The sequence below is a fragment of the Exophiala dermatitidis genome, assembly GCF_000230625.1.
Source record: "Exophiala dermatitidis NIH/UT8656 unplaced genomic scaffold supercont1.6, whole genome shotgun sequence".
In the NCBI taxonomy this organism is placed as follows: domain Eukaryota; kingdom Fungi; phylum Ascomycota; class Eurotiomycetes; order Chaetothyriales; family Herpotrichiellaceae; genus Exophiala; species Exophiala dermatitidis.
In genome coordinates, this window is record NW_008751651.1 from 2,353,765 (window position 1) to 2,368,163 (window position 14,399).

A 14,399-nucleotide genomic window follows, 5' to 3' on the forward strand; every position below is an offset into this window, starting at 1 on the left:
TTCAACCTCAACTCGAGACATTCCTAGAGTCAATAGGATATTCACTAGTCTCTAAAGCACTCGTACCCGATTTCCAATTACTCTCAAAAGACTCTATCGAGAGTCTAGGACGCCAAATTCATACGGCTTCAAAACCTAGTAACGCTCCTAGCGTTCATACAAATCTTCGAACCTGTGTCTGCTAAAGGCATCAACAGACGTGATATACTTCCACTCCTTTGGGTGTTTAAGTACAAGTTCGACAACGACGGCTACCTAAGCAAATCCAAGGCTCGAATATGCGTACGTGGCGATGTTCAATTATCTTTCAAGGATACCTACGCTGCCACGCTCGCTTTCAGCGTATTCCGAGCAATCATGGCCATTACAGCGGCCTACGACTTGGTACTGATTCAACTCCACGCCGACAACGCTTTTCTTAACAGCGACATTGACGAGGAGATATATGTACGCTTCCCAGAAGGATTCGAGATACCAGGTATGGTCCTTCGTCTTCGCAAGGCACTATACGGCCTCAAACGGAGTCCTTTGCTCTGGCACAACACTCTCAGCGAGGCTCTCAAAACACTCGGCCTCACGACTACCCTCACGCAGGAAGAAAAATGGGCGCTGGACAGGAAGGACAGAAATTATCAAAGACAGATGGAGATATACAGACAACAAACGATTCTAGTATAGAGATTGGACGACCGATTCAACAGGACTGAAGCGACAAAGTCTCGCACGGAAATGGAATGCTCTTAAGCGAGCACTACGGAACAAGGACCTAGAGACCTGGTTTCATCAATGGGAGTCACTCTACAAACAGTGTCAGGCTCTCAAATTGATGGAAACAACAGGCACTACGGCTCAAGTCGATTTCCAGGGCACAATTTAGTCAACTTAGCGTCCCTTACAACAGTTATGAGCCCGGTTTGCGCCTGAATACCCTGCGTCGACTAATCAGCGTCACTCGTCAACAACACTCATCGCACTACTGATATAGGGACCTACCACGATGGCATTCTACGAGGATCCGACTCGCTCTCCTGCAGTTACTGTCAAGACTGCTCCTATCTTGAACACTCCCGATGACTGGGACGAATGGTATCGGGCGTTCAAGTATGAAGCGCAAGCTGACGGTTCCTGGCAGTATGTCGACCTCTCGAGACCCGAACCTCCTCTCCTCCCAGGTCCTCCCGAACTACCTCCCTACACTGAATCGGACACACTTACACAAGAAGAGAAGTGGGCGTTAGACAGGAAGGATGGGGATTGGCAAAGGCAGACGGAGATCTATCGACAGCAAACGATTCTCGTTCAAAGACTGAACGACCGATTTAACAGGACGGTGTCATTAGCAAACCGCCTGTACTTCGAAGATGAAGTCACTCCATACAGACGGCTGAAGGCCTTGAAGGGACGGCTGAAGGCCTTGAAGGAGCGTCATCGAGTGCCGCCAGACTCGAGTGCACTTCGGTGGAGCCGTGCGGAAACTGCAAATGGCGACCGACATAGGGCCGCCGCGTGTTCCGGACGCTCAGAAAACACGGATCAACAGCACACCGTGTCGCAACGAGTGCCTCTAGGGCTAATCGACGCAAATCGGAGACGCGGACATGAATTATCTCCGTACTCTATTCAGGCTCTAATATCGGAGATGCTCGAGACGTGGGCGCCTCATGAAAGGTTATAAGTGACGTCTATAACGTGTAATCTTGGTTCCGTGAAAGGGAGGCAAAGGGGCCAGTCTCGCCGCGTTGGACTTACCGCGCCGTCTTCTATACGAATCCGGGGTCGAAGTCTCGTGTTGGACTGTATCGAGGTTCCTCAATCAATAATGGGGATAAAGAAGTGGCTCGCGAAGAAAGGGCCTCTTTGAGGGTTAAGGAGACAATCACGCGGATGAGCGACAGTTCGGTTTGAATAGCGCGTGCAGTACGATCGATAATTATAACTATACCTGATACTTAGTAGTATCCGATTCAAGTTTCTATCACTGCATTTCATGCTTCTCTGGTGGCATGGAACTGGCATGTCATACCGGGGAACCGGTGTAGTGAAGTTGAGTTGTTTCGACTTGGTGACACTGATAGCCAGTCCAGTCATGATGGAGCCTGAGTGGTGCAGTGATGCAGGGATGGTGACTGTCCATGAGAGAGGAGGAGAGTCGACAAGGTGAAGACAGAAGCTTAGATTTCACTTGCTCTTGCTTAAATACCTTAGTCCGAGAAGATCTTGAATTGTCTATATTCTCTTCTCTTTGATTTCTGCCGCCGTTTCTTTGCCTCACGTCCTGTCCAGCCTAAGATCCTGAGCGGAGGAATAGCGATATTGATCACCGGCAGTGAGCAGAGGACTCGCTATCCATCGTCAAGATCATCAAGATCAGCACCACTATCATCGCCATCACGGCCGATCTTGTCGGCGGCGTGGTGGGCCCTAATGCACATCTTGTTCCGCAACGCCAAATTTGACAAAAAGTGCACAGCGCACGATAGTCCTTGGGCATCTTCGTACGGATCTGAGCTCTCCTGGCACAACCCCATCATAGCAACGGCGACCACAGCCCAAAGCCGCTCCCAGAGCAGAGTAGAGCAGAGCAGACACGACACCACCACACCGACAATCATGACAACGACACCTGAGATGGCGGAGCGGGAGCGAGTGGAACAAGAACAGCAACAGCGTCCCACGTCAGCTGATGCCGCTATGGGACATCCAGTTCCAATTCCCCCGGTGGCAACACCACAAACAAACAAGAACCATGCCAGTAATGCCACACGGCCTGCCCCCATTCCGAATAAGCGCTATTCAAGTTGTCGAGTTCCAGTAATTCCACTTGCGAACCTGAAGAGGGGAGGCAGTGGTACTGGCAGTGATAGCAAGATCCAACGACTTGAACTCGGCGAGCTCGACCGTGGACTCGAGGGACCTGGATCACTGGCACCACCATCACCTTCTCCTCCTCATCCACCGCCACCAGCAGCAGCAACAGCTGCGACACCTTCACCGCCAATCCCAAACCATAACAAAGGCACCAAAGCCACAGAAGACCAGGGCCAGGCTGCCGCTCCCGAACATGACGCGTGGTCGCTCGATAGTTGGGACCCGAATTATCGTGAGAAGGAATATACCGTGTCATGCGGTCGATGTGTGGTCATGTGAAGTCTGCAGATTGCGGTTTGCGGCTTGCAGCGACTGGAACTTGAATTCTGAATGAAGGTCGAAGCTGAGTTGAATTTGGGACGGATAAAATAGTCCGACGCGGCGGGAGTTTTGGATACCCAAGGCTAGCGATACTCAGAGTTGTGATGGACGCGGTAGACAGTGGAAAGTGCCATGTTGATCTGGAGAAATTCAGGCACTGTAAACTTTCTTTTTCAGCCTCTGAGCATTCGTTTTCATTCTGTGGGGAGTCGATCAGAGATTTCTGGACCGGCTTAGACAGATTTTGCATATATCCATATGCGTCGGGCTTTTGCTCATTGTGCTCTGTGGAGAGAGACTCAAGTCCAGCCAGCAATGACCTGCCGCGGGTTGCTAGTGGGATAGTAATACTTCAGCCTGGGGACTTTCGAAGGATCCGTTTTCGAGATTGAGCTGCTTCCACTCACTCTGTTGACTCCGGATCTTTGCGTCCATAGGCTGCCGCTGGTGCGAGGAGATGTCCCTTCAAGCCCTTGGTCACAGGTATGAAAGTCCCCTCTTTCACCGTGCCGTGCAGATGGGGAGTTTTCCCATGGCTTCATCTACTGCAATGCACCGTCAGTCCCCGGGCTAGAGACCCGACTCTCGGTTATGCAGCATAGTATACCGATGACGACAGAGCATAGTCTGGCAGAGCATTTGCGAGTTGCACCGAGTGAACTGCAACAGTGTCATGAGCTGCAACAGTAAACAAGCCCAGCTGAAGCTAAGGCTCTGCAAAGGCAACACTTGCTGGCAATCGAAACGTTGCGCAGAACATCTTCTTCTTTGGCGCGACCAACCTGACATATCGTATATCCATTTCCAGTTCCGGGTCGTCGCTCTTGATTTCGACGCCAATGTGTTTTGAAATGCGTTCACAGATTTCGGCAAGTTCAGCCTCTTCCGTAGCCAACTTGGCTTGGAAAAGATAGACGTGTATCAGGGGAAGCTTGATCGAGGTATATGGCGCAAACTCGGTTTCACGGCCATGATAAGTTCCTTTGAAAGCGTCGAGAAACTCCACCGCAGTAGCGGGAAGATTCATGACATAATGCGAGAAGACCGCTGGCTCCTGCAAGACCTTGGCCGACTTTTCCGCCTCCTCTTGGAGGGCCTTTCTCTCTTCCTCACTTGCTGTGCGTGAGATCTTTACTTTCGCTGCAAGCTTGACAGTCCGCTGGTGACTGGCCAATTCATTGGTCGCCCGGCGGATAAATTCTCGACCATCCTCGCATGAAGCCGTGACGAAATCGGCGACTTTGTTACGTTTGATTGCGTCTTCCAAACTCGCGTAAGAATCCGGGTTTAGGTCATTAGCTCTCACAAACACTTTTCTCTTGCCAGCAGGAACGGCGAACGGGCCTACTCCAGCCATGACATCGCACACCGCCTCGCCTTCCTTGAAGGTCTCGAATACCCGCGCATGCTCGGTCCCTAACCGTGAGTTCCAATAAACTTTGCCAAAGTTGAATCGGAACTCGCATCCTGCTTCGTGAACTACGACGTCGAGGTCATCGGGTCCAGCGAGAACTTCGTACGGAAATGTGCGAAAAACAGACTCGTGGCCCACATCCAAAATCTTGTTGATGACGGTGGTGACTGTGGGATTTTTGTCGAGCAGAACTTGGCCTATCAAGTGCTTGTATGGCAGGTATGGCGACCGCAAGTTGACATGGGCTGTTGAGGATCAGCAGCGGCCCAGCTTTAAGGCATTGTGTAAACTCACCAACATGTCCGACCTGGGCGAATCCAGCAGGAGTTTCCTTTTCCTCCTCGGGAATTTCAGGAAGAATAGCTTCAAGTATGTTGTCTGTAGAAACTGTAAGACAAAGTTCCTAAAAAGCCAAGATGGACTCGGAGACGAGACCCGCCTCAGACACTCACTTACGCATGGTCCAATCATCATATGTCAGGGTTAAATCGTACGGACGGAGTTTTGCGAGGTTGGCTTCCACAAGTTTCGAGATTGTTGGTGACCATGTGGCAGGTTCTGGCATTGACATAAGCATAGCTGTCCGGGACATATGAGAATGGTCTCATATTTACCGTTTGCATTGATCCCAGGCCTGAGCAAAATTGCTTTTGCGCCTGGAGCTGACTCATCCTCTCGTAGAGGTTTGATGTTGCTTAACCGGAGCATATCCCCAGTTTTATCTAGATCTTTCCGTACATTGGTGATCTGTCTGGGATCGGAGACAGTGGCGGCAGCCAGTGGAACCACTTTTCGGAAGAATGATCTATCGAGGGTTTGCATAGAACGGTTGACAGGAGGCCGGAAAACCTCCGGTAAGTCTGGAGAATTCATATTCATTTTTCGTACTGTCGTCGGGGATTCTATGCGGGCGGCACTGGAGAATAGGCGGCGAAGATAGCTTGCCATGCAGGATTGCCAAAGAGCGTCGACCTGGCCTGCCAGTGGTCTATGGGAGTCAAGTTGATATTTCGGTGTTCTTTCTTCTTGCCTAGGAAATTTTGATGCTGTTGATTGGAAGACGGACTCTGATCATGTGACGAGCCCCTTTTAGCGACGACAAGACACTAGTTTCTAGATGGTTAGTCTGTCCACGATTCGATAAGCTTAAATTAAAGTCGGGTTGATGACGTCGTTGATTGTCCGAAACAGCAGTACTACCTACTACCTCAATGCAATGCAGGGTTCGATCAACCACTGCCTAGAAATAGGTGCGTACCACTGCAGACATAATACACCGGGGCACTGGCAGTGAGGTATATGCAGTATTTCTTATCGGCCATCTACAATCCAATTAATGTAAGTGCCAACACTGTGAACAAACTGGCATGAACCCACGCATGCGTCCTAGAACCATGGCCAAACGCACACTCGACGCGTTCTTTTCATCTTCGACGACGCCGCCCAAAAGGGCACGCCTGGACAACACGAACCCCTTGCCACCAGTATCGACAACACTGAATACCAATAGCAACAACGTCAAACAGACCGAGGACAGTGTCAACGATCGCCACGGTCAACCACAATCACACTCCCACCCCAACCCCGAGTCCCCAAACTCGAACCAATCCGAATCTCTACCACTGGCAGCGGCAATGCCATTGCCAGTCCAAACCACAAACCACACCACCTATCCCTGGCCAATACCCCATCTCCCACGCCATATCGCATCCGAGCTCGAACTCCAAGTCACAGCCCAGGGCCAAGAAATACGCAACCGCCCCGACTTGGACCTTTTATATTTCCAACCGTTCATCCCCAAATCCATTGCGCGGGATTTCTTCGAGTTTCTACGGTCTGAATTGTTTTTCTATCGTGTAAAATATACGATCAAGCGGTTCGGAAAGGAAACCGTCGTCAACACGCCGCGATTTACGACTGTGTTTCGATTAGATGAGACGAGTCGATTTAGATGGTTGGACGAGGCCACGACCACAATAGTCGAGGCAAAAGCATCAAATTCTTCTGTCCCTGTTCCAGTTTCTCGCTCAAAATACAAATGCACACCCCGCCCTATCCCCGAATGTCTCGACCTCCTCCGCCGCATCACCGAAGCCGCCACCAACACTTCATACAATTTCTGTCTAGTCAACTACTACGCCTCGGGCAGCGACAGTATATCGTACCACAGTGACGACGAGTACTTTTTGGGCCGGGACCCGGCAATTGCGTCGTTTACGTTGGGTGCGAGGAGGGATTTTTTGATGAGACATAAACCGGACAAACGGAAACAGGACGAAAATCAAAACGACAATGGAGACGGAAATAAAGACGGTAAACAGACACAGCCACAGGATTTGAAGCTGTCTCTCGCCAGCGGCGATATGGTTCTTATGCGTGGACCCACACAGGCGAATTGGATGCATAGTATTCCGAAACGGAAAGGAGGAGAAGCCGACAGGGGGAGAATCAATATTACGTTCAGAAGGGCGATGATTCCGGCGGGGACGGAGAACTATTATCGATATAATGTTGGTGAAGGGGGGGTGTTTAGGTGGGATAGAGAGAAGAGGGAGATGGTGCCTTGGGATGGATCTACTCCATGACATGAATGAGCTTGAGGCACATGTAGTACTGTAGGTGGTCGAGGGCGAAGTCGCTGATATAATTCAATCATACTATATCTCCTGGATTCAGGTTGTCCTAGGAACAAAAGAAGCGAGTCAATCCAACCCAATGCAATCCAATCCAATCCACATACCTTACAGTACCTTACCTACAACTTCCCTCTTCCTTTTTCCTGTCCTGTCCTCTTTTCTTAGTCCTCACCTCGTCCTCTGATCTGGTCGCTTCCATCCTCAAACCCTCTCAACATGTCTAACACCAGCATCTCCCGACGTCCCTCCCCTTCCCAGTGGACCACCATCTCTCCCCCCTTTTTCATCTTGTTTCTCATTCTGAACTTCTCCCATCTCAGCCCTCCCCTTCCCAGCTACCATTGTACTCCTCCTTCTCTGCACATGCTCTTTCCTCCCCGCACTCAATTCCTGCGCAAACTTACTTCGGTCCCGGAACCACTCGCCCTTCCAGTAAAAGATATATATCGGCACAATGACGACCACTGACAAACACGCGAGGATCGTGGACGGGTATTCGAGTTTGTACTTTTGGCCGATGTTTTCGTAGACTAGACCACACAACAACAGGTTAGCAGAGGCACTGTAACTTGTCCCTTTCGCTTCCTTGCTCCCCGCTTCGCTCTGCTCTGGTTGGCTCAACTCGGCTTGCGCCTCGCCTCGCCTCACTTCGCTTCGCTACTTACACGGCGTACTATACAACGCAGCAATGCCCGCCAAAAAATCCCGGGCCAAATCATTCCCGCCCGTCGCCGAGGCGGCGTATGGTCCGTATGCCGCGATCATGTAGTCGATGGAACTCTAAACAAGAAACAGACAAACAAGTTAATTCGTTACTAACAAAGTCGGCTGCCTCGAAAGGTGAAAAAGGAAGTGTGTCTCACCTTGTAAATTCCATAATTGGCCATGGCAATCAAAACAGTGAATATCAACGGAGCGATCCAGGGGATGCCGTAGTCGGGGCCGAGACTGGTCCATGCGAATCCGAAAAGGCCGATTGTTTCGAGAGGGGCCACTATTTTGTTTGGATTCAAGTTAGCAATGTCAATGTCAGTCTTCCGAGCTGATCTTGCCCAAGTAGTCGAGAGAAAACCTGTATGCATTGGGAAGGAGATGGTAGAGAGAGACAGACGGAACGAAACACGCCCAGCCGCGTTCCGCAACAACAACGAGATACAGATACAACAATCAACCTGAATATCCTCCAGGCTCCGCAGTCCAGCCTGGATCAACCACTGACTCGGCAACAGCAGTGTTCTTTGACCGTTCCAGGCCGGCAATAATATATTATGAAAAATCATAAAAACATGAAAATGGGTACCCAGGGGCATGAAATAAGCAAGGTACGGTCCACAACTGTACTTACAAAACAGTAACCACCACAATCGCGACTCCGGCGACAGTTTGTCCGGATCATTGGCGCGGATCTTGTTGTGATGGTGGATCACTGGTAGATAGGTGAAGTATGCGAGGACGTATCCGATGAGAGATCTGACAGAGTCAAAAGATCGTTAGTATGGATGACTCTTCGACTCCAGAGCACACCTCCGGTCCTCTTCTCGTCTCCGTACAACACGCTCGCAAACATCCATGGCTTTTGTTTTCATAGAGGAGTTCCGTCAACTTACGACAAAAAAGCCAAACCAACCTGATACGGCTGGAAATTCCACTGTTTGAACACTGGCGTAAAAGCCTCGAGAAAAGTAAACAACAGCGCATCACTAAACCCACTAAGCAACGACAAAGCCAACACAATCGGTTCGGTCGCAAACATAAGGAACGGCCGTGCCCAAATGCGCACAAACTCGTCCATCGGAAACCGAGGCTTTTTCAATTCATCCGGTCCATAAACATTAGTATCCCCGTTCTTGCGACGGCGTTTCGCCTCCCGATCCAACAAAATCGTCGCACGGGTCTCGGGGACAAGGACAAAATGAATCAATTGAACAGCACCCCCAATACACAATTGCATCCAAAAGATCCACCTCAGCGACAAATATTGCCCTACGAACCCGCCAATGACAGCACCCACGGGGGCACCGCCGACGGAACTTAGCACAACAAAGGCAACGGCATATTGAAACCCCGAGTCTTCAGGCTGGTATAAATCAGCAATGACGCCCAAAGTCACGGACCCACCGGCAGTCGATAGACCAGCTAGACCCCTAGCGACGACAATGGTGGCGAAATTTGGAGCCAGCGCCGCGGGCAGTTGCCAGATATTCACCAAAAACAACGAGAGCTGTTGTGTTGGCCATCGTCCGATTTCTTCAGACCATGGTGCCCACAGTTCGCATCCGAAAGCGTAGCAGACTAGAAACACCATTTGTCCTACTCGTGCTTTTTGTTTGCTGATGGTGTATTTCTCAGAGAGTCCGTCGACGCCGTTGGCGTAGATGCTGGCGTTGAGGTTCATTGATGTTTGGATCAACAGAATGACTACTAGGATCATCCATTTCTTGCACTCGGGAAACGTGTAGCCTAGTTTGTCGTATGCGTCGTCTTCGGTCAGTTCGATTTTGCCGTCCGTCCGGTTTGTGCGGTCCGGGTCGATTTTGTAGGCTTCGAGTTCGGGCCCGGTCACGCCGAGGTGTTTTTCTTTGTCGGCGGGGGGAGAGTTGACGCTCTTCTCGTGCGAGAGGTGGGCGCCTGTGTCTGCGCCTGCGCCGTTGGCGATGGTGGATTGGTCTGAGACCGACATTTTCGAGACGAGGTACAAGACGAGAGAGGGATGTGAATGGGGTTGTCAACGCAGTGCACGATTGTCAATGTCGTCAAGGGCAATGACAATGTCGAGCATCGCAAAGTAAAGTAACACAACGCGGGACTCGAGGTTGGAAGAACAGAAGACGTTCGCTAAGAAGGACAACAGAGATGGAGGTACCTAACAGCAGAAGGATTTGACTTTACCTTTCTCTGTTCGCATCAGGCAAGGGAGTGATGCTGCGAGGCCTGAGGAGCCTAGGAGCCCTCCAGAGGCTCTTGTCTCTCCCGCGTCTCGTGTCATGTCAGCCCAGCCCAGCCGCTGCGGATCGACATTGTATTGCGCTACCTTGAGGGATGGGCAATGACCATAGAGACTGGGGAATGGGGCTCTCTGGGGAAATGGCATGGCACATGCCCATCCTACTGCACTGGCAGTAGTGCTGTAGTATTGATCCTCGATCCAAGGGACGGGTATGACTTCATCTGACAGGACTTGCTGCAGGGCCACCAGTGGCGGACACCGCTGACACAATTCAAGTTGCTGGATCAGCGTCGTGGGCGCACAGTCTGGGGGCGGGATGCCAGTGTGGAGGTGGGTTTGGAGCGCGGGGACGGTGTCGGTTGGTCCCTGGCCGTGTCAAGGGTTGAGAAGCAATGGGAGAGGAGCATGTCGTAGAAGTCCAGTAGCATACCTAGAGACTGGACTGTAACGATCTTCGTTCTGGGCGTCGTCTCAAGCCTCGCCGAAGCATTGGAGATGATGTCGGTGGCTGAATTCCAGGTTTATGACGGCGCAGAAGTAGACTGCGCTATCTCACCCCATCCCCTTCCACCATTCAACTAGGCTTTAATTGTGCACATCCTTTTAGGTAGCTATGTACCGCGGAAATGCAGGAATCAAATGTACACGTTCTCGGATACTAGTACAGTACAGGTGTTGCAGGTACATATGTCCCTACGGTAGACGTCGGGTATGCAGCTTCTTCCAGACCGGAAGAACCATCAGACTGCAGCTCACGATGCGGCATTAAGTAGACGTCTTTTCAGCTCATCTTGAGCAGTAACAGTACCGACCTTTTTCGTAGAACCTGCAAGACCCTGTGATGAGCTCTATCTCCATTAATACAATTCAATCCGTCCGGCGGATTATGATCGTCGCATGCACATGCACACCTTTTTGAGCTCAGCGATGCCCTTTTTTGGGCAGCCCTGAATGGTGGATTGGCCCCTGATTACGAGCTATCCAGCGTGCCTCGTTAAGCACCAAACCAGATTCACTCAAAGAACCTGCCTGTCCCTCCCCAAAACTGAGAGTATTCAACTCATGTCGTCCTCCATCTCAAACCTTGGGTAGTAGCATTCTCTGCCCACCCTTGACATGGCCATTAGCATTTCCATTTCCGTTTCCGTTCCCATTTCCATGCCCTGGAGATCCCGACGTTGCAGCAGCTGCGTTGCGACTCGCAATGGTTTGATTGACAAAAGTCATGGGAATCTTACTCTGCTGACCAACTGGCACACCATGACCAGCGCCAGACGGGGCATACTGCGGCGTCGAGGCAGGACCCGGAGCAGGGTGGTGTTGAAAAGGCTGCTGTGGTGGTTGGAAGATGTACTGTTGTGGTTGTGGTCCATTGCTGACCGTAGTGGTGACTGCTGGCAACACTGGGGCTGGAGCGGGTGGCGGTCCCGAACGTGTGTTGTATCTGATATTACTGAATGATGAGTTTGAGCTTCCAGCAGTGGGTCGAGGCGTAGACACATGCTTTGGCGGTGCTGGAGCAATCGGTTGCCCGGGTCCGCTTGACATGATCCGAGGTAGGGTGCGGTCAATAGGTCCGGTGGTGGGAGTCAGTGCAGCAGGAGCAGGATGTAGAGTTGGCGGTGGCATTACCGCTGAGGTCGGTGGCGGAGGCGGCGGTGGTGGAAGGGTAGATACTGGCGGATAGGGGTACTGTGTGGGTGCTGGACCTGTGCTGACTCGACGTGCAGGGGCTGGCGCCAATGGTGGCAACTGGCCTGGAAGAGGAGAAAAGTCCAATGCTTCACGAGGGAAGGTCTCGCCGGGTGCCAATGGCATGTAAATGTAGGCCTTGTCGGGATATTGCTGCGCCATCCATTCCGAGACGTCTGCCAGAGCCGATAATGCGTAGGAGTTGGCATCATTCATATTAAATGGTCGGGGAATCAGATAACCCCTGATGTTGGCGAGTTCCTTTTCGGCTTCGGCAGACAGAGCCTCCATATTCTGCGACTTCTTTCGGGCCTGTTCTTCGCGCCAGTCATTGTTGCGTCGTTCCATCTCTTTGAGGAGTGGCTCTATCACATCCTCGGTCAAGACTTGTTGACGTGCCTTTTCGTCGAAAGTCGTGAATGACTGTTTGAATGGCTTTTCGTCCATGATTTTGCTGGACACATAGCCTCGCGGTTGTCTGTTGGGTTCGGGTAGTTCATGATAATGCGGAAAGTAGTCCATTTCGGACCCAGATTCGGTGTGAGTGTCATCATGGTCCGCACGGTATGCTCGCTCGAATAGGATGATGTCTCCTTCGGCACCGGCAAGATGCTCTTTCCGAGCTTCTGCAACGTGGGTCTGTTGTTGCATGTTAGCTCTCACTCACTCATGGCTAGCAATGAGTACCTAACGTACCTTGAACTGATTTTCAATCACCTCTCTCTCCTGCCTCATTCTGGCTTCTTCATGTTCCAACTGCACTCGATATCTCGCCTTGATCGTGGCTTGCATTTCCTGCATTTGCTCTTCAAGAGCCTCCTTGATCATGTCGTACTCCGGGACCCCTTTGTGGGTTTTGGCCTTGCGTGCAATCCGGGACAGGTCTCCAACAGCCAACTGGTCGAGGATGTCGATTTGCTGGGCACCGACCACTTTGAAGAATCTCTTAAGTTCTTGTTGCCTCGCCTTGAGCATGGAGATCTCCACTCGATCATCCTGCGTCAGAGGTCGCCGCCGGTTCGGTGGTTCTGGGCTCTCTCCGCCCCGGGCCCCCTTGCCCCTCCCCCGGCCCGCCCGGCCTCCTCTGTTCGCGTGACCGCCACCACGGCCACGGCCACCTCCCCTGGTGGACTTCTTGGAGGGCGACCGGGACTCCGGGGTACCGCCGGTCGCGCCCGGGCGGTACCGGATCCCGGCACTGGTGTAGTAGATCGGATTGTCCGGATCATACTCCGGCCAGTAGTTGCGGTCCTTCCATTCGAGGTGGGTGGCCTCGTCAATCTCCTCGAACAGCTCGCTGTCCGGCTTCTGACATTGTCTCTTGGCCGCAACGCCCTCCTCCAAGCCATCCGAGCTTACCTCGGAGGCTGTTCTCTTCTGACCTCCCGTCTGACGACTAGGAGGCGACGGCGACGAGGAAGGCACCGACGACAGAGGCGAGCTGTCCGAAGACAAGCTGGTCTCTGTCGCCAAGGAGTTCCTCGACGCAGTGCTCCTAGTCGTCATGTGATGAGCAGCAGGTGCTTGAGATGGTGCCTTGACCTTGCGTGCCATGATTCTGAGGTGTTGTTAGTTGGGATCTTCCGTATGGTCATGAATTGGAAATGCTCGCGATCAAGGCAGACGACAGTATCAGATGCAGTAGGGCTTCGATCTTTGAAGACAATCAAAAAGCGAAGGTGCTGGATGGATGGGAAGTTTTGGCTAGTTGACTTACTTGTGAATTCTGGGTTGACGAGTATATCTGATCGACGAACAAGTGCGAGGTGGAACAGCTCTTGTGAAAGCGCGAGAGGCTTGTCTGGACAATTTTTGGTTTGATGGTTTTGATATCCAGGGACAAGAAGGTCTCTTTTTGCAATCTGCTAAGCGCGAGGAGCAGTGGACATGCAGACGGGCACAAGCTGAGGACGGCGAGCTTCTTGGTGATGAGGAAAGGGTTTCAGGACAAGAGAGAAGTTGTGATAGATACTGAAGCCACAAAGGAGCAGACCTTCGGGGTATCCAAGTCTGAGAGTGTTTGGTTGGAAAAGAAGGGAAGAGGTGGAAGCATTTGTCGCAAGAGTTGGTAGTAGTAGGAGCTGATAGTAGCCCTTTCGAGGGTGAACAATAGGAAAGTGAAGCATTGTTGATCGCAGTGAAGCCCGGAGGCTGCGACGCGCCGTGTATGTCCATGATTGTGTACAAACCAGAACGGAAGTGAATAAAGATACTGCCAGTGTTGTGAATGCCGTGGGTCAAGCACAATAGGAGGCTGTCTTCAAGTTGTCGCTGAACTACAAGTGAGTGAATGGTGAGAGCAATGGAAGTGAAGCATTTTCTGTACAGCGCCGCCGCTGTAACAGAGAAGCCACTAGTGGCTGGCTCACTGTGCTTAGGAGCCACTAATAGGGCTCCGTCCCCTCTCTTTTGTAGTTAGGCTCCTCGCCGCTTTCTGTGCCTGAGAGGAATGCGGCGAGACCAAACCCTTTGCAGCTAGACGACATTCGGGTCGAGCCGTAGCATCCCGCCGTCGAGGGTC

The 14,399-nt window shown here is 51.7% G+C and overlaps 6 protein-coding genes across 8 annotated transcripts; 3 read left to right on the plus strand and 3 right to left on the minus strand.

Annotated features, from left to right (window-relative positions):
• Window positions 1-997: 997 nt before the first annotated feature.
• Window positions 998-1,675, plus strand: HMPREF1120_07667 (uncharacterized protein; the record flags this gene model as incomplete). Its single annotated transcript, XM_009161895.1, has 1 exon — window positions 998-1,675. One exon carries the CDS (start codon window positions 998-1,000, stop codon window positions 1,673-1,675), a length of 678 nt encoding a protein of 225 aa, XP_009160143.1.
• Window positions 1,676-1,907: 232 nt separating this feature from the next.
• HMPREF1120_07668 lies at window positions 1,908-5,616 on the minus strand. 3 transcript variants are annotated; one of them, XM_009161897.1, is made up of 5 exons: window positions 5,218-5,616; window positions 5,060-5,161; window positions 4,898-4,981; window positions 3,597-4,848; window positions 1,908-3,522 (listed from the first exon to the last, which is right to left on the minus strand). In XM_009161897.1, the coding sequence occupies exons 1-4, from the start codon at window positions 5,549-5,551 to the stop codon at window positions 3,896-3,898; spliced, it is 1,473 nt and encodes a 490-aa protein (XP_009160145.1). In that variant the 5' UTR covers window positions 5,552-5,616; the 3' UTR covers window positions 1,908-3,522; window positions 3,597-3,895. The 3 variants fall into 3 exon arrangements, with proteins under 3 accessions (XP_009160145.1, XP_009160144.1, XP_009160146.1); XM_009161896.1 differs by having other exon boundaries at window positions 1,908-4,848; XM_009161898.1 differs by having other exon boundaries at window positions 1,908-4,848; window positions 5,056-5,161.
• HMPREF1120_07669 (uncharacterized protein) lies at window positions 2,611-3,147 on the plus strand (the record flags this gene model as incomplete). The annotated part of the gene is made up of 1 exon (XM_009161899.1): window positions 2,611-3,147. One exon carries the CDS (start codon window positions 2,611-2,613, stop codon window positions 3,145-3,147), a length of 537 nt encoding a protein of 178 aa, XP_009160147.1.
• Window positions 5,617-5,997: 381 nt separating the features above from the next.
• On the plus strand, window positions 5,998-7,188 carry HMPREF1120_07670 (uncharacterized protein; the record flags this gene model as incomplete). Its single annotated transcript, XM_009161900.1, has 1 exon — window positions 5,998-7,188. One exon carries the CDS (start codon window positions 5,998-6,000, stop codon window positions 7,186-7,188), a length of 1,191 nt encoding a protein of 396 aa, XP_009160148.1.
• A 33-nt stretch (window positions 7,189-7,221) lies between these two features.
• HMPREF1120_07671 (MFS transporter, DHA1 family, multidrug resistance protein) lies at window positions 7,222-10,724 on the minus strand. Its single transcript, XM_009161901.1, has 5 exons — window positions 8,847-10,724; window positions 8,585-8,709; window positions 8,103-8,233; window positions 7,905-8,019; window positions 7,222-7,769 (listed from the first exon to the last, which is right to left on the minus strand). Exons 1-5 carry the CDS (start codon window positions 9,917-9,919, stop codon window positions 7,441-7,443), a joined length of 1,773 nt encoding a protein of 590 aa, XP_009160149.1. The 5' UTR covers window positions 9,920-10,724; the 3' UTR covers window positions 7,222-7,440.
• A 91-nt stretch (window positions 10,725-10,815) lies between these two features.
• Window positions 10,816-14,176, minus strand: HMPREF1120_07672 (uncharacterized protein). The gene is made up of 3 exons (XM_009161902.1): window positions 13,596-14,176; window positions 12,575-13,436; window positions 10,816-12,517 (listed from the first exon to the last, which is right to left on the minus strand). Exons 1-3 carry the CDS (start codon window positions 14,051-14,053, stop codon window positions 11,264-11,266), a joined length of 2,574 nt encoding a protein of 857 aa, XP_009160150.1. The 5' UTR covers window positions 14,054-14,176; the 3' UTR covers window positions 10,816-11,263.
• Window positions 14,177-14,399: the final 223 nt, after the last annotated feature.

Coding starts and splice junctions, on each gene's coding strand:
- HMPREF1120_07668 (XM_009161897.1), bottom strand. CDS start 5,551: ATGGCAAGCTATCTTCGCCGCCTATTCTCCAGTGCCGCCCGCATAGAA. Junction 5,162..5,217: donor GCCTGGGATCAATGCAAACG/GTAAATATGAGA, acceptor TGTCAATGCCAG/AACCTGCCACATGGTCACCA. Junction 4,982..5,059: donor ATATGATGATTGGACCATGC/GTAAGTGAGTGT, acceptor CAGTTTCTACAG/ACAACATACTTGAAGCTATT.
- HMPREF1120_07671 (XM_009161901.1), bottom strand. CDS start 9,919: ATGTCGGTCTCAGACCAATCCACCATCGCCAACGGCGCAGGCGCAGAC. Junction 8,234..8,584: donor ATTGTGGTGGTTACTGTTTT/GTAAGTACAGTT, acceptor CAAACAAAATAG/TGGCCCCTCTCGAAACAATC. Junction 7,770..7,904: donor TGCGTTGTATAGTACGCCGT/GTAAGTAGCGAA, acceptor TGTGTGGTCTAG/TCTACGAAAACATCGGCCAA.
- HMPREF1120_07672 (XM_009161902.1), bottom strand. CDS start 14,053: ATGGACATACACGGCGCGTCGCAGCCTCCGGGCTTCACTGCGATCAAC. Junction 13,437..13,595: donor CGTCAACCCAGAATTCACAA/GTAAGTCAACTA, acceptor ACAACACCTCAG/AATCATGGCACGCAAGGTCA. Junction 12,518..12,574: donor TGATTGAAAATCAGTTCAAG/GTACGTTAGGTA, acceptor ATGCAACAACAG/ACCCACGTTGCAGAAGCTCG.